Source organism: Schistosoma mansoni, assembly GCF_000237925.1.
Source record: "Schistosoma mansoni, WGS project CABG00000000 data, supercontig 0278, strain Puerto Rico, whole genome shotgun sequence".
NCBI lineage: Eukaryota > Metazoa > Platyhelminthes > Trematoda > Strigeidida > Schistosomatidae > Schistosoma > Schistosoma mansoni.
Window position 1 is genome coordinate 85,140 of NW_017386139.1, and position 25,081 is coordinate 110,220.

General features: G+C 35.4%; 2 protein-coding genes across 2 annotated transcripts in view; both read right to left on the reverse strand.

Annotated features, from left to right (window-relative positions):
- Positions 1-7,259, reverse strand: part of Smp_194260 (hypothetical protein) — a gene marked incomplete at both ends in the record, with an annotated part of 7,549 nt that extends 290 nt beyond the window's left edge. Inside the window, one exon of the mRNA XM_018790610.1 lies at positions 7,234-7,259. Within this exon, the coding sequence (XP_018647406.1) occupies positions 7,234-7,259 (26 nt within the window). The remainder of the gene's footprint in view (positions 1-7,233) is intronic.
- Positions 7,260-8,847: 1,588 nt separating this feature from the next.
- On the reverse strand, positions 8,848-23,168 carry Smp_194270 (kinase; the record flags this gene model as incomplete). Its single annotated transcript, XM_018790621.1, has 4 exons — positions 22,952-23,168; positions 22,615-22,913; positions 13,922-14,066; positions 8,848-9,291 (listed from the first exon to the last, which is right to left on the reverse strand). The coding sequence occupies exons 1-4, from the start codon at positions 23,156-23,158 to the stop codon at positions 8,848-8,850; spliced, it is 1,095 nt and encodes a 364-aa protein (XP_018647407.1). The 5' UTR covers positions 23,159-23,168.
- Between the last annotated feature and the right edge of the window lie 1,913 nt (positions 23,169-25,081).

The following is a 25,081-nucleotide window of genomic DNA, read 5'->3' on the forward strand; positions in this document are numbered from 1 at the left end:
AACTCCATGAATTAAAGTTTTTTATTTCCACCAATTTCTCCATTTATCTTTTTAATTTTATTTTTCAAAATTATAGAAAATAGAGCTGATCTGCAGGAAAAAACGATAACTTCCCTTCGCTATGTCTAACTGAAGTCTGGTGATCTAGATCAACATATAATTTAACAAAGTTCTATTGTTGTTGATGACTGAATAAAAATCATTGCAACTAAGTAGTTAGTTATTTTTTCATCAATCAGAGAAATGACGAAACTTTATTTTAAAGTTTATGTTTAGATAACGGGTAAAAAAAAAAATCGAAGGCGTGTCGATAAATCATCTAGCTCTCAGAACGTAACACAAGTTTATTATCTCATGCTTGATTGAAAATCAGGATATCATGTACGATAACGTCTAAGATTTATTAATGAATCAACAATAAAACTGCTATGTTCGAAGCGATTACGAGTTCACCTAGTCTGAGAACGGAACAAAGAATTGTGACCAAAGACCGATAAGCTAGCTATGCTGATGCGTCCCAGCACCGCTAACTAGAGAGAGAAGTCGAAGTCAGAACGGAGAATAAATATATTCCGCAAGCAGCCAGAAGAACAAACGATCCAACAGGCACAAATTAAACAACATAAAACTGTCCTTGGGAAGCATTACAAAACAGCATACTAAGAGACACAACGGACCATTAGCGTTTAAGATTTTCCCCAGTGGGAAATACGACATGAAGGTGAGAAGAGCGCTTTTGGCGCGAAAACAAAGAAATTTCAAATTTCAAAATAAAGTTACAAAAATAAGGTATTTACCAAGTGGGTTCTGCGGATCTAACATCCCCAACAAAAACACGCTTAGTATTAAAGAATGCATTTTCCGAAAGTGTTCACTTGTCTTTCTCAATTTTAAAGGCTATTCATTTAAACGAAACAGATTTTTACTCTTAAACACTAAGGCAATGGTGATTTTCTTAATCATATTTCTTATCGATTTCTTTATAACTAACCTGCCACCAAATTACTCAAATTATTTGCTCGCAAAGTTATTTATCACTTCAAGATTAATAAAAACCGACATTTTGATTGGAAGACTATTTGAAGTATAAAATTAGAATATCGTATAATAGTTTGGCAATTAATAAGTTATTTAATTAAATATGGTAATTTCTAAACAAAATAACGGAGGGAAACCAAACAGTACAAAATAAGTTATCAAGACAGATGGAAAGTAAAATACCATCAATTGATGTAGTTTAGCTTTATGAAATCGGCTGGTTTGGTATGACACAGATAAAGAGATATGCAGTTTTTTACAGCTAAAATTGGATTCAGATTGTCGGTGGAATAAAACAAGTTATAAAAAGCCTCTGGCCATTATGATTTTTGAACAAACAATTGAACAAATATGAGTCGATTTCGCTTCAATTTTATGTACTCTTTCATCTACATTCTAATGTTAACAAAAAGTAGTTGGACGATACAGAACAATGAAGGAAAAGTAAGCAGTCAATAATTCTCGATGTATGCACTTTTCAAATCTACATTTAATGAATGTTAACGAGTTAGATTCAGACATAAAAACAGCTATTTTATATTTTAGCACTCATAAAAGCTCATGTAATCGTACGGATTTAGCGAATAAATTGCTAGTTCTTGAACTCATGAATAATAAATAGTAGGTAACGTATGTCGTGATTATATGAATGGCTGAAACGAAATTATACTATGACTTTCGTTAGAGAAACTTTTGTAAAGTAATAAGAAGAAAGAAGCTGTTGTCATATAATTTGATGTTTCATACTAGTAAAAACAGCAAACTTCAAGAGTAGTATTTATTTCACAAATTTCAGTATCTCAAATATCAATGACCAACAAAAATCATGTACATTTAAACCTATTTCATCATATACATTATAATTAATATATGTGTAAAGACAGTGAAATGTCACTGGGTCCTAGACAAATATATTTCTGTAATACCATTGTTTGTGCTGTATGGTCATCAGAGTAGCCACAGTACCTAAATACGACAAGAAGATAATCCCTGTTAGGTATTAACCGCGAGGTGTAACTTCGACATAATCTGGTTGGCCACTCCACCCCCGTCCAACTTAAGTAGGCTCCCAATCATCCATATAGGTTGCCTACGTTTTTGATTTACGTGCACATTCTAGCAAAATAATTTAACTCGCTAGACGGACATCCCTTGAAAATCAAAGCAACTAACGTCAAGCGGATGCGGTCATTTTGTAAAAAGAATATTTCCTTTACAATTTTAACCATGTTATGATAAAAAATCTTTAAGGTACACTTAAGTTATCATATATCTGATAATAATATTACTACTGAAGTCAGTATACTTATTCTGTTTTATCTAGTTATGAAATATTCTAAGTACTGTTTGAGTCAATATCTGTAGTTACATGAGTTAATGGTTAGTTATATAGCAAGGCGAAAAAACTAATAGTTAATGCAATCGGCATTCTTGTATACAAACAAAACGCTCGATAGAAAATAACAACTTATCCTTATTGACATTCACATAGAAAGGATTAATGGATTTAAACACAATGAAGCATCTAACACCAACTAAAACTTCAATTATAACATGCTATATGTACTTCAGTTAAATGTATCAGCATACTGGTAGAGAACATCAATTATACTTTGTCATTTCTCTGATTGATGAAAAAATAACTAACTACTTAGTTGCAATGATTTTTATTCAGTCATCAACAACAATAGAACTTTGTTAAATTATATGTTGATCTAGATCACCAGACTTCAGTTAGACATAGCGAAGGGAAGTTATCGTTTTTTCCTGCAGATCAGCTCTATTTTCTTATATTTTGGAAAATGAAAATTAGCAAGATAAATGGAGAAATGGTTGGAAATACAAAACTTTACTTCATGTAGTGCTAGTTTATTTGATGTACTTCCAATTAGTAAGGGCAATATTGTTTTGTGTTTTCAGTTAAGAAACTGAAAACCGCCAAGCCCAGACACTGGTTCACTGACACATACGTTTTTATGAAGTGTGACAAGTAAACAGTAAGTAGTAGTCGAGGTGAAAGGCATAATAGGAATCGAAGATGCAGATTGACTATGGATACAGTGATCTTGAGTGCTGATAGATGTATGAGGGCAGTTATCACTTCTCGGCTGCCCACATCGTGGAAGGGTTCCTTTAGGGATACCTGTAAAGAAAATTGGATCGGAAGTAGTCTTAGTGACCTGAGTGACTGCAGTGCCCAAGAGACAACTGCTTGAGGTCGATCACACACGACCTTTATGTGGGTAATTTTTGTGTTTGCTCTGTGCTTGTTGAGACCTTACCGCCTGAGTCGGAAATCCGTGGGATAAGGTGAGGTGTGCATATTTAGGATCGACCTTTTCTAACCCCACTCTTTGTTTGTGGGAACAGAATCGATGTTATGCTGATTATCTGAAGAAAACACCTTACTGCCGTCACACCTCTGTACAGTCAGCAGTACGACTTCGGACCTTGGGTTTGCTGCTTCTAGTCTTACCGCTCTTCAACTGAACTGTCTGGCATGGTAGGACCTTGAGGAACGATTGTTCCAGCCAGTATAGCTCGATTGATTAATCACGATAGGCAAGCCCTACCACCACGTCAAGGTAGCAGCAACGACGACGACAATACATTTTTATTATTTGTAGTTTCTCAATTCAATTTCAGCAGTGACAGACATTTACTAACTCAATTCTTGTTACTTTAAAATCGTAACTTAACTCTTTCTAATAAGATTTATCATTTTAAATATTTATTATTAGTTCACATTCATTAACCGGTATATAGTTTAGCATAGAACAGTCAAGTATTGAATTACTAACTTTATCTTCATTGGTCATTATTCTTTACATCAGCTTGTAGCATTTTCAGAATAACCGTTTGTTCAGAGAAAGTACACTGATATTTTACTAGATCCTGAGAAAATGAGCTTAAATCATAAGTGTTAATAACTTCCTGTTAATTACAATATATAATGGACTTGTTTTAAATGAATTCTCATCTCAATTTTTGAGAGGATTCTCTATTATCACGTTGGTGTTGGATGGAATCTTTAGAAATACTTTTGTCAATGCTTTTCTACTATAAATATTATATATTTATGCATTTTTATGGTCTAAAGCATAAATGTTGCTTTTTATTGTTTCAGTGATTGATAGCAATTCGATTGCCGTATAATGGTTTCTTTTTTGATGTGGCTTCAGTGACGATGCAATAATCTTTTTTCCTACAACTAGACAATGTTCAATTTTCTTCTGTTGTTGTTTTCGTCTGTATTGTCAGTTTAAAAGATAAGATTATTTTACAAAAGAAATCAGGAGAAAAATAGTGGCAGTTAGAATGCATCTATTATTTGAAGAGAAATAATACATATTGTTTTTCAAAAAAGTCGACAGATGTTTCAGGAATATCGATTCTCGAAGCGAAAATTAAAGTTAAGACTGATGATTTAACTGTTTACATTCAAAGGATCTAAATAGCGATCAAGTCATTGTAGTAAGATAGAATTTCCTTGAGGTACGCTTTTGATATTATTTTATTAGCTTTGAATATATTAGTAATACCATTTACCAAAATGCCATCTGGTCGTAAGTTTAATTGCACAGAAGGTAGGTTTCATCATGAACTGATATTAACTGTGAAATTCTTTTAAAAAGCAGAAAACGATGAACTGTTTGTTTATCCCACGTTCAAGACTTCTTAACAGTACGCTCCTATGACCCTACATGAGGCTGGTCTAATGTCATCTCAACACCCATTACACTTTAATTTAATATTTGACTGAATTCCATTATTCGTAACTAAATCATGTTTTGGGCTAGTATGCACTTGTACAAAGCCATAACAAGTCAAGTCAAAAAATATTCCTCAACCAGCTTGTGTTTTCCTTTTAAAAGTTAATTATAAAATCAAATAAACTGTTGATGGAATAATTAATGCTATTTAGAATAGGGTAGAAGAATTTTAACTGAATGATAAATCTCAAATATTTATTTAAGACGTAGATTGTTAAAGAAGGAATCAAGCTCATAAAGCAGTGGTATATCAGTTTTGTTAATTGCAAAACTCTTGATTCGAAGAAATCAGTAACTTTCCTTGTACATCAGAACTTTTTGATTGTTCATTTGTTAGTTTGACTGAATTTAATTCAAAATTCAACTGTTCAGCAACCCAAAATAAATGTATAGAGATAGTGTTAATGTCCTTTTCAGTGTTAACTTACATCTCACGAGCGTCTGATTGCATTTGCCTGTGTGTTTTTCTGGTTAGTTTGAGCAAACTCAATATGGTATAAATGGTAGGACCTTGAGGAACGATTGTTCCAGAAAGTATAGGTTAATTGGTTCATCACGATAGGCAAGCCCGACCATCACGTCAAGGTCGCAGCAACGATCGGTACTCTAACGTTATGTCAGGCGTCGATCTTCACCACCCAGTCGGTTCTAGTAGATTCTCTATTGAATGCACGAAAAATGTTTTAAATAGAGTCACACTAAATGTAATTTGGGAATGTGGGGATCCAACTCTATTTCGTGGAGGAGGATAAATTCGGGGAAATTTTAAATCCGGATCTCTCAAAAAGGAGAGGTGTTATATCCCGTGGAGATTTTTGAATGGTAACTTTGAGAACTATTTATGGATCAATATGATATATTTCTTATTGTATAATTGTTAAGTAACTCAACTATTCATATTCGTGTCCCTCTTATTATAAGCTTTATTTTAACTTATAGACTATTATTAAATGATTTACCATTTTTGAGTTAACCCTAGTCCATTAATTACTGTTCCCCCTATTCACAGCCACATTTGGCCAAATATTGTTTCCTATTTTATGGTACGATGTGGTCAGTTTGTTTGGTATATGAACCCAGTAGGTTTGAGAACAATGATTCATATTGCAGAGACTGCTATTAGTGTTCTGGACTTAACTAGCTGGGCTAGGCAGAAAGCAGGACTGATAAGTACTCAAAACTGCTCATACGGCTTTTGTGTATCATTATCCGATCGATAAAATCACTGCTCTCTGATAGGCAGCTAAACTCGATATAACAAGAAATCGTATAAGCCATTTTGAATATACGCAATAAAGGTCAATTAGATTAAAACATGGACACTAGGGCGATAAAATACAGCTAGTATGAACTGATAAGTTGTTCAACGATCTGATCAATTAACAAGCATTTCGATAGCGGATTAGTACCATGTTATTTGTAGCTCACAGTCTGTAAGATGGAAATGTTCCTTCGACTAAATAACTTAAGATTTTTACTAATGACTTCATCAACGTCATGATGATCAGCAGTTACATAGAAGTAACAAAGCTTTTGAACTCACCATCCAAGAAATGAGTTCTAAGTACGAACGCCATTCCATAACCAAGTAGCTTCATTTTACCTAAAACAGTAGATGATAATAAAATCTCTACAGGGGTGAATTGTTCTAATCCAGTTGCTTCAATTAAAACAATTTTAGCAATCACTGACACGCACAAAATAATTAAGAACAATTTTTAACCCAACTGACTAAGTGATAAGGAATATCTGGGTAAAAAAGGAATATTTATTTAGAAATCAGAGCCTATTAAGCTAAAAAAAAAACAAGCTGTATTACATCAGCTGTTTTGTCTTAACAGTAGACAAGGATGATAAAAATATATGGATGATTATAAATTCAGTATTTCATCATTCAATGTCTTAGTTCTTAAATGTATACAATTTGTACACTTGTTTAACCTCTTAACGTTTGCTTTCAACTTTTTTCCTTAACTTTTGTTCCGTTATCAGAAACAAATGAAATGTTATTTATATATTCAACATAGAAATTCGTTTCATTTTGAGGGAAATTAACGAAAATGTATTGATTGAAGATTAAGAGAATATTCTAGTGATAAAGTTGAGACAAGAATGACAACAGCAAAATAGACGTAAATCGAAATGTTTGCAAGCAGAGAAAACGCCGAATTGGAAGCAAAAATATAGCAAAAAGGGATCACATTTCTACGTTAAAACTATGAATGATTGATTATTTAAAAGTAATGAGATGAATAAAAACGAAACAGTACACAAAATGAAACAAGAAAGATAGGCACTTTATCCAAAACAATAATAAACTCAATATACAAAGGTACAACACACTAAAACGCAATGGGAAAGAAGATAAACAACAAAATTAACACTTTCAAAAGTTAAATATAATCAATAAGGATTAACGAACATGGACCAGCACAGCTTCGCATCCATTAAGAAAGTTAATGTGATTTTGTGAGTGAGTCTACATGCTTGTGTCATATATATATATGACGTGTGATAAGATTGAATGTAAAAGTACCTTTTGCTTTCAAAGACGATTTGCAAACAAAAGACAGCGGCAGAAAACAAGTTAAATCAATGAATAGCAATAACCATAATGAGATAATAATAATAATAATAATAATAATAATAATAATAGGGATTATACTACTGTGTGACGAATGATAATCAAACAAATATAAGAAAATACATAAACATAAGTACATTGTTAATTAATAATATTCTCTTCGATATGAAAATACAAATGCCTTGGTAAAAAGAAAACGAACGATTCAAACTCATACATTAATAAATATTAAACATATACGTTATACACAGACTGATATACAACTGCAAGTACACTTCAGCATCGCTGAATAAAACAAAACTTATCTATGTAAAAGCTTTTTGAATTAGAGGTTAAAAATCATCTCTACAATAAAAATAAATACTGAGTCATTTTGTACAAAGACACTATGACAGCATATATGCACAACACCGTAACGAAACAATAAGTATGAGGAGGATAAATGAAGCATATCAGTATCAGGAATTTCTTCTTATTCAAAGAGTTGATACAAAGTGAGAAATGATAATAATCACAAAAAAACTACCAATTCCTTCGATAAAACCACGAAAACTAATAGAAAACAACCAAAAAGTTAATGGACAACAATAAGAACAAACTGTACAAAAAGGGCAGAATAAAAACAGATTACTACTGTGAACACATTAAGAAAATATAACATATCAAGAATTTCAAAATCAAACTAACAATTGAATACATCACTTGGAAACGATTAGAAATCAAACAAAAGGTGTTGTTAGATCAGGCAAAAAATACTACACGTCACAATATGACAGTTTTTACTAGGAAATAATACAGCAAAATCAATGAATACTAATTAACTCCTGATAGAAGCTAATATGGTATACGCATGGCTGTGAATAATCCAGTAAGCACAAACGTCAAACCTATAAACAGGCAAATACAGACATGCACACATGTATACTTAGGGTCGGTATCCTATTTAATTATAACATGCAGAGAAAAGATATGGAATGTTAGATAGCCATTTAAAGGGAAACAAGTGGACCCAATATTTATGTAGTTGATGGGAAGTGATAAATCCTTCTAGAATCGACGGCTATTACATTTATTATTATTATTATCCATTTGAAGATATTTAGGAATTATAATTTTTTAAAATATACCAAAATGACTGTCGATTGATTCTTAATCAATGTGTACGCAAAACACATAAGTGAATAAAATAGAAATTTATAATGATGAAGTTGCTGCTGTATTAGAGAATACTATAAACGAGATCCCACCAAAAACGTAAATAAATAACAAATAGATAATATTAGGTTATAGAATGAAAGTAAATAAAATGGAAGGCATAACTCTTCTTTCGCTTTTTTTGAAAATAAAAAGATAAACCAAAATTGTAAACACTGTCAACTCTGGTGAGCTCAAACGTAAAATAGTATGTATGTAACGACATCTTATATACATATGTATATATGTATGTATATACTACTCCTTTACCGAAGTGGCAGCAGCAGCATTTGTGCTGGTTGTCGGACCAGGGGGAATAATTCCACCGGATGTCCCAGTTCCTCTTGTACCTAGTGCCTCAGTAGTAGGAGCACGATGATCGCAACCTTCATTACCAGAAGTAAACTGCGAAAGCGGATATGATTGCTGTTGCTGTTGGTGGTGGTGGTGTTCAATTGCAGACGCTTTTTGACGTAACAATGTCCAATCAAACACATAATCCCAGACAAATGATAAAGATCGGAAGAGATTACGAAAATTATTCCGCAGAAAACCATAATTCGGTGTTTCTTCAAATTGCAAAGCACGACAATGACTCAGGTAAACAAGAAATTCTGAGGGATAACCACGACACAAAACATCAATTGGTGTGCTAGCTTTCTTTTCATGAATTCGTTCATATTTCTGTGGTTTGTTGCCAGCCTTTTAAGAAAAGAGAAAATTACCGTTGTGCAACTTTGCAATATAAAAAAGAGGGATGAAAAGAACAAATGAAGAATGGTAAAACTGAAATACAGTTTACTATCAATGAATATGCTGCATATAACGAAAAAGTAGTGCAAAAAATATATATGAGCACGGTATGAGGACATAAAGAGATGTGTAACCGTCTTTATCATTGGTTTTTGGCGGGTGGATGCTAATTTATTAGCCAGCCTCATCTATCAAGATCTAGAAATTTAAGCAATCTACACATGTAGCAGTTGAAATTAAAAATGTAGTTCGCAGTTTAATGTTAAAGGAATCTACGTAAGTTACTGATATTTCGCATAATCACTAAACAGATCAGTTTTCTTCAATTTCATATCCGACTTATTGAACTAATACTAATTGATCACTATATACATTTACACAAAAGAAATTTAACTGAATACAGTTAAATCACTTGAGCAACTGAAATAATGGGATACTTATTAATAATATTGCACATATTTGTGTAATATGTATCTTGAGTCACACCAACTGTTAGAAAGCTGGTAATAATACTTGATTATGCAGACAAAGTATATTGACTTTGAGTCAACAACATAATTATCAAGAGTAAAGTATACCAGAACCGACAATAGCCTCCGCCTTGACGTGATGGTCGGCCCGTTTATCATGATGACCTAATCGAGATAATATAGGCTGGAACACCTGTTTATTTGGGTCCTACCACGCTAGCCAGGTTGGTTAGAGACTAGGAGCACCAAAACTCGTGGTCTGAAGGGGAAATTATACTGCCAACTGAATACGGGTGTAGTTGTACTAAGGTGCCTCCTTCAGACAACCAGAGCCTACAGAGATGCTGTTTTCTCACAACGAAAGAAGGTTATGGAAGGTCCCGAGGATTACCATCTCCAACAGTAAGACCATGAGTCTGGAGCTACTTAATTTAAAACTACTACAAAAAGGCCGTGTATGACGGGTTTTAACCACGTGTTTCTTTATATCTGAGGTCACACTCCTAGATTCCTAAAACACCAATAATCCAGTTTATTTTTCAAGTAACTCGAGATCTATTCTTCCATGTGTCGGAAACTGTGACTTGACAACCGCCGTAATGCTTTTAAGAAATCACAATAAAACCAATTAAGTCGTATGATTATATGGCTAGCTAATCTAATATACGATTATTTATAAAGCTATAAGTTCTACTTAATTTTTTGCAAAGATGTAATAAAACTTCTCAGATAAATAACGCCACGGTGTATTTAAGCTCAAACATACACTAATCAGCAGACAAAGACCTTGTTATTCACTATTCAGTTTTACAAATACTACATTTAAGTAATTTAACAAATTATGGTGTTTGGGAAGTAAAATAATTTCAGTTGCTATAAATTAATACAAGAATATTGCAAGATTATATCCATCGTCTAACTTATCAAATATCATTTATTCAATATTAATTACATCTAAGTATTTATATGAATTTATTGATACCGATGAACACTTAGGACTGCAATATGATGTTAAAGGTAACTGAGATAATAAAAATAACCCAATAAAAATATTCTGACTGTACTGCTGAAAGATTCAAATACAAGTTAATAAGTAGACTGATTTGTATAGGTTTAAACTCTCAAACATTGTGACAACACAGAAAGAGGAAGTCAGCAGCAATGGGAGAACAATAAAATAAGAAAACAGAGCAGAAGTGAAGAGAAGGAAAGTAAAAAGGTATGTAAAGGAATTCAAGAGAATAGAAAAGACTCATTATTACACACGAATTGTTAGTCATTTATTTCTGTCATCTTGTGGATAACATTGAAGACACCAACGTTAAAACAACTAAATTTGTATGGAATGGTGCCATAACCTGGTGCGTTCAGCCTTGGTGATTTTTAAACTTAATACTACAACAGCCCCCAAATGCCCTGGTACGGCCGAGAGTGGGGAGAGTCTGCTCTCCCTCTCGAAATGCTCTCATATGGCCACGCGAATATATAGCCTCTGCCAGGGAAGTCCTACTCACTGCCTTCTCGTGGCCAGGGTGTTGTTCACAAAAGTGAGAGGACGAAAAGCGAATGTCCGGCGCTTTAACCGGGTTGGTGGATGTGGAGGATCCACCTACGGGAGTTGGAAAACCCTGGTTCCAAACCAATGGTGCACATGGGCTCCAGTATCCTGAAGGAACGAATGGCGTATGAACCAACTGTTGGTCACCGGCTACCATGGGACTGCATCTCCTTACGATGCTCCACTGCCTTGTGGACTAGACCTTTAGGTCAAAGGTTCCGGGTTTGACCCCCTAAGAAAACCACCTGCTTCAGTCTGGGCATCTGGGCAGTATCACAGCCCTCACACAAATCGAATGAGATTTGTGAGGCGCATATTTATCTGGTGCTTTTTTGTACCAATATTTATGTGTTTAAATAAATAAAATAAATAAATACTACAACAGCTAACATTGCGCGCTGAATTAGTTAATGTCTTGCTTTATGCAAAAAATAGACTAGCCAACATAGAAAAAGTTCATCAATCCTTGCTTAGAGTTCCATACTCACACATAATATCCTAAGTTCCATAATCCTACTAGACGTGAATAATACTCCGAAGATATCGATAAATAAAAACATGTGAACTTTGAAAGTCTTTCATCGTCAAGAATCCCACTTCAGTGATAAAAAGTATCGTACAAACAACTAATGCATGCAATATTCATCTTTTGGGTTCGTAATTCAATAACTCAAGTAGTGTAAAGACTAAATAAAAAAATACGAGAATAACAGTTTGACACTGAGAACAACATTGTAAGGAATACCATTGACAGTCGTTATTTAATAACTCCCTCTATATTTCAGATACACATACAATGATAGAATTAACAATATTTTCACATTTGTAAGATGAAGATGCTGATGTGGAATGGATCGACAATTTCTGCATCAGTGATTCGAGAAGCTTCAGTTGATTGGCTTTATTTTGAGCCCGTTTCAGTTGTAAAATAGATTTGAGACCATCCAAAAATATAGACGTTGTAGAATAATAACACCAATAACGTCACCAGTTGATATGACCGAGTCAATTTTGCACAATAATCGGAAAGCCGGATTTGAATTGATATTACTTGAACCGACAATAAGTATGATTGCTACCCCCAAGACCCTATATCTCACTGAGTCATCGGGATATCAGGAGACAAAGCCTGACCTGTTACTGCGAAGAATACATTTTAGGGAAAAATACCACTCTTTTACACACAAATTTTCTTTTCAGTAAATATTATTTATATTTAAATAATTACAAATTAAACGAGCATCATGCTAGATGAATAAATAACAGAAACTGTCAAAATACAACCGAATACTATACTGAAATAAACAATAACCGAAATTATCAGAATGTACTCGAATATTATTCTGAAGAGGTATCATGCTGAATTAATCTATAATTTCACGCCTAATCAGTTCTTATCAGTCCACAGATTGCATATGAACAATTGAGCTTCACAACTTATTGTGTATTACATGTTAAGCTTAACAAGTTAAATGAGCAATTTATCAAGGTATCAAAGGAAGATGACTACATTCTTCAGTGTATTATATCAACATTCAGCAGACTTCTAAAATGTAGTGAGTTTACCTTAACTTATATTTATGGAAGTATGGTTTATTTGTATAATTTTACAAAAAACAACGGAGTAATCCTTGGTGTCACTATTCGCACATAATTTAAGGTAAATAACATCTTTTTAACGAAAAATGCTTGTAAATACTTACTTAACCAATGAACAAAAAAATATTTACAGTGTGAACACTATTATACCTCCCAAATATAAATCAACACAAGTGACTACTCTGCACGAGATCACAGCTTGGAAGAAATGCATCACACAAATAGAATAAGTATTGTTGTTTATTTGTTATGTTTGGTAATTGTTTTAAAAAATTAAACAAATATTTATCGAAAGCTTTTAGTATGCATAGCAGAAAACTTAACAAAAGACAAATAACCTAAATTTTTGGAAGGCCATGCGTTTGACTTTAGGTTAATGGGAGTATCAGAGTATTTTAAAAACTGGGGATCAAATAGCAGCAACACAAATCCTCAGTATACCACTTATTTGGATAAATTGTCAAACGACTCAAGGACTCCGCTCTCAGTAATTGAGAGTACAGGGTCAAAATTCGGCATAAGCAACTATATATATAAACGAATACTTGCTTACTGGGTATCTTCATAAGTGGAAGCTAAAAATACTAAGGAAATGATATATTTCACGTTTACATAGACTTTACCAGTACGAAAAAGAAGAGTTAGAATTTTCGCAACAAAGTGGGAAACTGGAAATAATAAACTGAATTATTAAGATTACGATAACAAAAGTTCAAATTTGTACAGAATTTACAAACCAAGCTAATACAACTCAAGTTATTGCAAACTTTTAACACTAGTATTTGATAGTTCAATGATTTATTTGTGTTATTATAAATATATGTACTTATAATTATATCTGATTGTCCGTATTTTAAATCGCGCGTCATACAGTACTTCTATCAGAGTTTTTGTTTTGAATGCATTTGTACGTATGTGTGTGAGCATTTTAGTAGAGAATAATAATTTATACTGATCTTTTAAGATAATAGTACAAAAAAGAAACCAAATCTTTAAAGCCTTGGAAAGAAAATAACCAAATAGATACTACGTTAAAATCACATACTTGTAGTCCTTGCCATGGTAGACTACCACGGAGGAAATACAATAAAACGTAGCCAAGAGATTCCATATCATCTCTTCGAGATGTTCAATACCAGCATGAGAATTAAGACTAGCATACCGCGCTGTACCAATAAGAGATTTGTCGTCTCTATATGAAATATGACGACGTGTTCTATGATCTCTGTTGATTGGAATAACAAAAAAGTAAACAATTGCTATTTTTTTAAAGTATATTTTAGACAAAACCCACTACAACTTATGTTGAGCGACACTAATGAAAACTATAACTAATGTTTTATTTATAAGAAACCATTTTAACTAGCTAAGCTTCGGTTAAATTTTACAAATCGGAAACTGCTTTTTGTACACTCAGTAAGATGAGTTACCACATCCAATTGCATCTACGTGCATTCACTAGTCTTTCTGCCCCAGAAAAGTAGTGTATATTGAACGTAGACAGTAGTTAGGACACGTACACAACATTACAGTTTGGTTTTACAATGGTGAGAAGAAAGTGGTTAAGAGTAAGATTACTGAACATTTAATTGACCGTAACAATTTCACAAACCTACATGCTTATTTTATGTTTGTTTAATCTTGACTTGATATGCAAATATGAGATGATTGAGGGTCATTTGTAGCTTCATGGTAAGGATGATAGTGTTATGATCTCTAATTCAGATAGTTTGCTTTTGAAGTTTCTTTTGTCCTTCTGATGTTATTCAGAAGGATGATAAAAGTTTCACAACTAAACCATCCAACGCTTCCAATACACAAAAATATCGGTAAAACAGGCACTAATGAGAATACGAGCCACAATAAAGGAAATAAAATTATGGGGACAGGGGAAGGGGTATAATTAAAACTAAATCAATGAGTAAAAATGAGTGGACAAGGGTAGTAAATAATGGGGGAAATGGTTCAATGAGAATAAAACCAGAAATATTTCTTCAAAGTGAGTTTTTTACATTTTCTATGAATATAGAGGAAAGCTACGACAGGATTGTCACTGGCTGGCCCTGTTTTGTGTCATATCTGAAAACGTATCAAACCACTGAGTTCCACCCTTTCCAAAATATAAATCATTAAGTCGTAATGAACAATCAGTTTATTCTTACACAGCTTTCTTTCATACAATTGCGCCATGTCACAAACTTATCACTGTTTTCAAACTCCATTTTAAGGTCGGTAACCAATGATTTAAGTGTAAGTCACTAGGATGATATTCGTAGCACATATCAAGGCCACTAAATCTGGTGCTTTGAGATGATGATAATGACTGAATCTTCGCCACTGCCTCCGAACACGTATCGTTTCATCAGAACTCACGAACTTACTTAGATAAACAAACGTCTCCACATTTTTTAACAACTCACAACCAAAAGTGAGTGCACAAACATGCTCCTCTCAGTCTATTAAAAATACATTGCACTTCGAAGGTGAGAAGTACATACCATACCTAAAGGACAGTAGTTGTCAACTGGTTAAGTGTGACTTACAGTTTGTGTATCATCACACAGCAAAATAATATTATTCACATACTTAAGATTCGAAAGTCTTTTGCCAGGCAGCAGATCCACATCAGTAAAACTTACTTCCATAAGAGCAGTTTCTGCAATGTTATCAACGGTAAACTTGAGGTGGACTAGTGAGATTGCGAAGTCCTGCCCAACTCCACTTCTGGAACGGGACAATGAACACTGGTGATTGATTGTATGCCTGAAATATTTGTGTACAGGAACTTCAAGGTGCTAATAAACCTCCCAAGCACACCCTTTTTCAACAAAAAAAATGTCAGAGTACAATCCTGCCCAACGAATCGAAGGTGAGCCTGATACCAAAAAATACAACGAACGCTGGCCCACAATAGGTGTAGCAGCGTTCCAAAATCTGATGGAAGGTGAAAACATGATCAATACACTCAAAACATGGTCGTCAACCAGCTGACTTCTCACGACTCAGTATTCCATGAGTTTTCAACAATTTGTGAAGTATGACAGAAGCCAGTAGTTTGAACGAAATCGAAAGTAGATTTATCCCTCGACAGTTGCTCTATACATGAAGCAAGTCACTTTTAAAGACAGTGAAGACGGTCGCTTTATTCCGGGATTTTAGATTACTCTTTATCTCCTACACCTTCCTAGACAAACCAGTCAGTTATGTCACCAGACGTTCGCCGGCTTCCTTACAAGGATCAAGTCGCCAGAGTCTTTTAACTTGTCATGCTTAGGAAGTTAGAGCTCCTTAAGAACCTCCCCCTCGTTAGGCGGATGAGTCGTAATCAACCATAAAGAAAACGACGGTCTGATTGCCTTGATGAGGCAGCGGACCAGCTAAACGGTTTCTCAAAAAATCTCGTCGTCATCTAAGACCTCGCTGGACATTACTTGATTAGCACTTAATCAACTTCACATGTTGTATAACTCACGACAGGCTTTCTCCCGCCAGTAGCCTAAATGAATTGAAATGGTTCACAGATGTTATAGGCAGCTTTAATCACCATATTTCTCAGTCCTCGAGCAAACTTCGTAAAACTTTTTTATGTGGGAATCTAAGCTTAACATTAAACTAGCGATTTGCCGTAGTGGACAGACATACCTCAAGGACTTGCAAAGAACCATGGGAAACCCAGTGACTATAGCCGTGAAGTTCTGCGAATCGGCAATATGCCAAGATTTCTTTGTTTACAAATCTTTAAAAAAAGAAAACGTTCTGATAATCATAAGATGAAGACTTCGCCTTGGGTCCTAGTTTATTAATTCTACAACCTATTCTCATTAATAAAGAAAACTACCGCTCGTTCTGGAGTACATGTTTAGACTATGATAACACTCTAATACGAGCACGCGTTTGCTTATGCCTCACTAGATGCAGAAAAGCCACATTAAAAAGACCTCTTGGAGTTAAACTCCGTGATGAGAAAGCCAAAAGTAAGTTCCAGGAACAACTGAGTTCACATCTAGGCAGTTCTGTAAACGAGGCTGACCCAGATGTTACTTGGAAAGATATACGGACAGCTGTGGAAACAGCGGTAACATCTATTAGTAATTTAAACCAAAGGGTTACAAAATAGTAATGAATTTCCTCTAAGTCTATTACACTGATAGACGCTCATAAACTCACCCCATCAGGCTGTGAACACGACGAAGAGCGAAAGCAAATCAAATCTAGATTAACCAAAAGTCTAAGGAACGATCGTGAGTGATAGTGGGCAACGGAAGCAAAAGGGATGGGAAAGACAGAGGCTGTATGCAATACGAGACAACTCTTCAGACTAATGAAAGAAACCAGAATTAAAAAGTCGAGTGTAAGCGAAACAATCTCGGAAAAAGGAGGAAACCCTTATCTGCTCTCAGCCCAGACTTTAGAAAGATGGGCAGGACACTTTAAGGAGTAGTTCAGATGCCCTACAGCTACTGTACAACTACCCATTATTCCCAGAAAACCTAAATGGAACACTGAGGTAGGTCGCCCGACTCTAGCTAATCTGAAACGAGGGAGAGCAGCTGATCCCGATGTCTTTCAGGATAGCGGTCCAATTTTAGCGGTTAGGTTGACTAATATTTTGGCTAAAATCTGGGAGTTGGACGTAATCACATCTGACTGGTGACAATCGTCGATTGTCGCAATATATATAAAAGGAGTCAAAATCATCCTGTGATAACCATAGAGGGATTAGTTTAACTAATATAGCATCTAAAATACTAGTCTCAATAATTATCGGACGCTTAACAAAGACTCATGAACTGCAAACACGAGAAAATCAGACTGGCTTCAGACGTGGTTGTAGCTTCATCGACCACATATTCACCATTCGTCAGATTTTAGAACACAGACATGCTTATCGGCGTCCGACAATGGTGGTTTTTCTTGACTTAGAAGTTGCATTGGACTATGTAGACTATGTAGGCCCCCAAATGCCCTGGTACGGCCGAGAGTGGGGAGAGTCTGCTCTCCCTCTCGAAATGCTCTCATATGGCCACGCGAATATATAGCCTCTGCCAGGGAAGTCCTACTCACTGCCTTCTCGTGGCCAGGGTGTTGTTCACAAAAGTGAGAGGACGAAAAGCGAATGTCCGGCGCTTTAACCGGGTTGGTGGATGTGGAGGATCCACCTACGGGAGTTGGAAAACCCTGGTTCCAAACCAATGGTGCACATGGGCTCCAGTATCCTGAAGGAACGAATGGCGTATGAACCAACTGTTGGTCACCGGCTACCATGGGACTGCATCTCCTTACGATGCTCCACTGCCTTGTGGACTAGACCTTTAGGTCAAAGGTTCCGGGTTTGACCCCCTAAGAAAACCACCTGCTTCAGTCTGGGCATCTGGGCAGTATCACAGCCCTCACACAAATCGAATGAGATTTGTGAGGCGCATATTTATCTGGTGCTTTTTTGTACCAATATTTTTGCGTTTAAATAATATAAAATAAAATGTAGACCGAGAGGCTCTGTGACAATGTCTGTCATTGAAAGGTGTATCTCAGAAGTACATAAACCTTGTGAAGGCTCTTTACTCGAACACTACCAGTCAAGTCAGAGATTATGGAGAACTGTCATCTGATTTCACAACCTCAAGTGGTATCCGGCAAGACTGTCCATTACCTCCATTTTTGTTTAACTTCATCATAGACCTACTGCTGAAAATGACGTTCTTGTCATCTGAGTTTTCGGGCATTGATCTCCTACCAGGAAGTCCTCTTATCGACCTAGAATACACAGACGACATAGTCCTGTTTGGTGAAGACGCTGATAAAATGCAGAGTCTTTTGGTAGCACTGCGTAACAATGCAAGGATGTTTGGGATTTGTTTTCCCCTTCTAAATGCAAATTGTTGCTTCAGGACTGAGCTGCGTCAATAACCGAACTAAGGATAGGGAGTGAAGAAGTCGAACGCATCGACAACTTCACTTATCTTGGAAGTCTGACCAGCCCTAATCGGTCGGTGTCTGACGAAATCTCCACACGGATTCAGAAAGCTCGTTTGGCTTTTACCAACTTACGTCACCTATGGCGAAGGCGAGATATCCGTCTATCAATAAAAGGATGAGTATACTGCACGGCAGTTAGCTCTGTTCTACTTTACAGCTGCGGGGTGGTCAAACCAAAACGTGGCATCATTGTTTGAAGTCACTAACCTCTAGACTAAGCCATGTTGGTAGATGCAGACAACTTGGTTGAGGTCCGCGTGACTATCGTAACCAATAGTTGGAGACTCTGGGTGACATGGCTCAGAATCGATCACAGTGGCGTAGGTTTATACACTCTCTGTCTTCCCTTAAACCTTGAGATTAAGATTGCTTCATATTTGTCTTTCTTCCTGTACTATATCCTCATATACAACCTATTTTTTCTTTTGGCTGTATTTTTACTAACCTAACTATTTCTCCATTCATTATTACTATTACTAGTAGAAGTGTTTCACCCATACACTAATTTCCGTTCGTTGTTCTTTCTATTCTACGCACTTTATATTATCTGTCTCTTCACAACCTCGCTGTTATTGTGTAGCGCAAATGTATTTGGTGCTCCCTTGTACCAGTGTTTATGTGTTCAAATAAATAAATAGTTGTTGGCGGAGACAAGGGTTTCATCGAACATTTTTTACAATATTTCTTATATATCCGCTTATCATTTAGGGAGTTAGTGTCGCCCTACGTGCACCATTAAGTTATGCAATAATATTGTTATTGTAGTTTGTGAACTTACCGCATTTAAATATATATTCGTCTCATTCCAGTGGTTGCTCGTCTCTTCTGGGATTACCGGGTAAGTAATAATGAGGTTAGAGACAGGGTATTAGGGAATAGTGGTAAATCAGTTGATGGGGTTGTTAATCTTCATCGACTGAGATGGTTGGGCCATGTGTTACGTATGCCTGAACACCGATTATCACGACGCGCTATGCTCACTAGTATTGGCGATGGTTGGAACTAACTAATTCTTTCTCCATGTATTACTACCGTTGAAGTAACTACTTCTATGAATTCGGTGTTCATCTTGTTGTGCTAATTAGGTGTGGTAATTTGGACCGATACATGTATGTGCCTGGTCCTACGTTGTAACTGACTGATCTCATTTAGGTAGACTTTGTAGAAGTTACATAACTCTGTATTGTTATTATGTGCACTAGACGACTAAGTATCATAATGACTGTTATTACGCTATTATGATTATTAAGTGTTCAGATTTCGTTGTTGAAAAGATATATCTTCGCTGAATTTCCTGCTCTTGATGTTTTTATTAGTAAATCAAATAGTCAAGGAGTCATCAAGAACGTTCACAAATGATATATTTATAGCCCATTAACTCAAATCACTATATTTCTGACTACAAACTTCAATATCAACAGCAGAAGACAAACAAAATCTTATTGTTCAGTTATTTTTCTCACCAACAAAACTTGCTTAGTGATCAATTTTGTCATATTTAAAACATTATTTTGGGTGTCAAATTCCGACTGACACATTTAACAAAAAATCAGAAGTAAATATTGGTACTAGACTGATGATCAATTTACTGGACTGTGATACTAGATACACAATAAAATTATTGGCAAGTAGAGGATGAACTCCGCACACACTGTGTTAATACGCTACGATAAACAAATTATTGTTCTTGTATTGGAAGCATAGCTAAAAACTTTTGAACTTAATATTTGCAAAGAAAATAAATTCATCACGCGTATTTCTAAATGCAACCGATAAATCATAATCCAACGAGTTATTTCGTTTACTCGATCAAAATGATTGAAAACAGAGCAGTTCTCCATTTTATCATGTACTATCACTCTAACAACAAATTTACAAAAATCAATCAATGATGCAGAACCAACTAAATATTCCTTAAAACATCGACGACTTTAATGATATCTAATTACCAGTCTGGTCTCTCCTTTATAGATCTATATCAAAATCCGGCTTATGTATTTCCCATCGGCCATGGTGGAAAATATTTTCATGAAATTTCGCAGGATATTTCAGGTAGTGAGCTTTTAGTGATTGCCAGAGTAGCTGTATGAGTCCTAGTGATAGTTTGGCAGATGGGCAAACCGTATACCGAAACGCAGAGCGACTTACACCTACATGACCCGCTTTTGGCGCTATCGTCAATCCTTTTTGTGAAAGTTTTGATGCCCCTATGGACCAAACCTGCTCAGTCGTAATAGTAAAGCAATTTCGAGACCCACACAAAAAATCGAATCTGGTTATCAAATAAATAAGATTTTTCGATATAATGGTGAACACTAGATGGAAATAGGTAGTGATGTATAGAGAACGGATTATGTTTCACCTGAGAAGCCAATGGGGGGAGAGTTACTGTTCGGAAATTAACGAACAGACAACGCTTGTTATGTGGTTTGCAGTAGATCGCTACTTGGACTCGACTTTCAATTACTGAGTTCCAGATTTAAATTCCGCTTTTATATACTTCGGTTCTAGAACCTGAGTGGTGTTAAAGGCCTACAAACAAAAAGTTTGGTTAAACCCAAATATGTGACCATGTATTAGGTAAATGAGTCAACATTATCATTGACCTTTGGTGTAGGTACGTAAAAAACTGTCGATCCTTATGAAGAAAGAGGATCAATACCAATTAAGATTAATTCTTGATACATTAAATTATTTGGTACGAACTCTAGTCATGGACTTTCAATACAGTTTTACTAGGATTTGTATTTAGCGACATACTCAGACAAGGAAGAAAAGGATGAAAGTAACCTCGCTCCCTGTATTGAAGTCGGAGTTGAGAAATATTAGTAGAGTACATGAACGTATCAGGACATGTTAATAATCTAACACTAGTTCAGGAAAACATACCTGTAACTCAGCGAATCCAGGGAACGCAATTGGTTTAAATCGTTGGATTCAGTTTCAAGGCAAGTTTCAAAAGTGCAATCATGTAATGGCTGAAGTTATGGACATGAAGTGCAGTATACAAATACCGGAGTCATATACTATTTGGAGTAAAAACAATGATCAAAACTGCTAAAACACATAATGAAGGGTTAAAATTCATTTGGTCTTGGAACATTTTCCCTAACTAACTGATGCACAGTAAATAACTTTAAGTGATTGACATCAAGACCAAAGGTATTTCACACAGAGAAGTAGGCATAATTATCAACAGCAGCATCACATAGAGAGGAAGACAGTGACAAAATACATGTGATGGATGATATCAGACCCAAGAAAGCTGTAATTTGGCATGTTAAGTCGAGAAGAAAGGGTTCGTAATTCGTATCCAGTAGATGCCCAGAAAGACAGACGAAGTTAGAGGACTAGTGTAGTTGCTAAAATCGTAGGATTCGTAATCCTTGGGGATTTACGGGAACTCAGAAACTGAAATTCCCAGAAAACTATGAGTCTTACAGCAGCTAGGTAGCATATTGGTCATATATTTACCTCACAATAGACTCCAGAAGAGTGTATGGATAGAATGCATATAAACCAAGTCACAGTATTGACAGCTCTGCAATAACACCTACGATCGTGTAATAAATCAAAAGTGCTTCGGTTAAATTTATGGATATATATATATATATATATATATATATATATATATATATGCGATCGCATTACATGATAAGAAGAACTCACCGAAACTTTTTGGCCAGACCAAAATCAATTATAAAAACTCTGTTGCACTGACGACCGATACCCATTAAGAAATTATCTGGTTTTATATCTCGATGAATAAAGCCCTTTGCATGTATAAAATCTAGTCTCCATAACATTTGATCAGCTAACATCAAAACAGTTTTCATTGTGAATCTGCGCCCACAAAACGTAAAAAGATCCTCCAAGCTAGGTCCTAAAAGTTCTATTACCATAGCATGATATAGGTTTCTAACGCCATCAAGTCCATAAAACTGAATACGAGGTATTCCTGGAGTTTCCTTAGAGTAAATAAATGACTACAAAAATCCTAACTCACTCGCAATACTCGATATACTTTACTTTCAAAATACAACTGACAATGTCGTGTGCGTACACGCTCCATTTTTATTGCTACTTCCTCTCCCGTAACGATGTTAACCCCCAAAAATATAGAACCAAATGATCCACTTCCGATTTTCCGTACAAGTCTCCACTTTTCCGCTACTATATACTTAGATGACGATAAACGTTGAGAGTCATCCATCCCTTTTACACCTTGGAGTCAATAAAAAAATACATAAGATTTTTCGGTATTAAAATAACAGAAATATAGTTTATTTCGCCGAAAACAATCCTAAATAAAAATGCATAAGCAGATATTTCTCGCCGCAAAACCCGTCGCCCAGCAAATCACTGCAGATATGTTTTCCAAGTAACTGGTCGATTGGGTGGTCTACACCTGAATGTCATAATAGAACGACGTAAGGGGTGAAGCATTTATTCCCTAAGTTATAACATCCCACGTAGCTATTTAGGAAATCAACAAAGCTAGTGTTGTTAAAAAGATAAAAAAACAGTCTCTTTTTTAAGTGCAAAGATTTAGTTATCCAAAGAGTGAATAGATAGACGTCGTCAACTAAAAAAATTATAAGCTACTGTGAACCATCGTATTTGAGGGTCAACTAGTAAAAGCTCAAAAATATACGATTATTAAAGAGTCTGTGATTGGCCTTGAGACGATTTCGCTCTGCTTTTGGCTGCACTTCAGGGTCAACGACACATAGAAAGTTCGCGTTGCTATCTTGTTTAGTTTAATTCTTCACGATCAAACCTTTACTTTACCTTTTGTCCCTGTTTTAACAATACACCATCTTACTTTCTGGAGTGGTTATGCATAGATATGGAATCTTTAAGTTTCACCAGCCACAAAACCATTTTATATTTCAAAAGTTTCAAATATCCGTTCGAACTATATACCTCCTACAACTCCTCCACACTGCTTCATCGATCGAGCTGGCGTGAAGAAGTTTAAAACATGGAGTGGCTCTTGTTACGTCCCGACAACAATGGTGAATGGTAACTTTGGGATTCATTTACGGACCAATACTATGCATATATTTTTAATCGTGTAATTGTCAAATAACTAAACTATTCATATTCGTGTCCGCCTTATTATGAGCTATATTTTGACCTATGAACTATTGCTACATGATTTGCCATTCTTGAATTATGCCGTCTACTATTTACTATCTCCCTTATTCATAGCCACATTTAGCTAAATCTTGTACAAATGTTAGTCTCTATTTTATGGTACGATGTGGTCTGTTTGATTGATATATAAACTCAGTATGTTTGAAATATAGTGATTCATACCGCAGAGCCTGAGATTGGTGTTCTGGACTTAATAGACAGGGCTAGGAAGAAAGCAAGACCGACAAGTACTCTATACTGCTCGCATGGGTTTTGTGTGTCATCGGTCCGACCGATAATTCACTGCTCTCTAATTGGCGGTATTATCACGTTAAGTATGAACAGAGAACTCGGTCACAAGTTATAACAGCTCTGCAATCACGCGGTCATTACTGCTGGTGTTATTAATTAAAAATAAACTGTTCTCACCAAAATTCGAAATCGTATATTCATGTATGGACGTCCTGATCTTGAGATGCAGTGAAAAAACGTTAACATAAGGAGCCAAGTAACAACAAAGCAAAGTAGTAAGTCCTAGAGAAATAATTTCGGGGGCTACTAGGGCTACTGACTGACTGGGATATCTGTAACGATCTATAACTTGAAAGTGATTCTGCTAAAATGATCTTAGCGACTGATTACCTTGTCTCGTGGGATACAATGGAAAACTTAATGTAACAAATAAAGTGATTGGTTTGATCAATATGGTTTCTAAGATATTAGTGCGATAAACTGATTCAAAAGGGAGGAAACGGGGTGATTCTAAAGCCTTATCAGAGCCGCACGAACAAAGTAATCATTTCCAACCAACTCTGAGACATAACTAGCAGCAACCGACTGTTGTCGATACTACCTCTAAAGCAATCTGTATCAGCTTTAAAACAATTAACCACTTAGAACTCGATGAATTAGTCATTCGTTAAAAATTTTGAATTTTTCGATTGCCTAGTGAATTACCACACGTTTAAGTTTTCGAATGTCGGACGACCATAGCTTT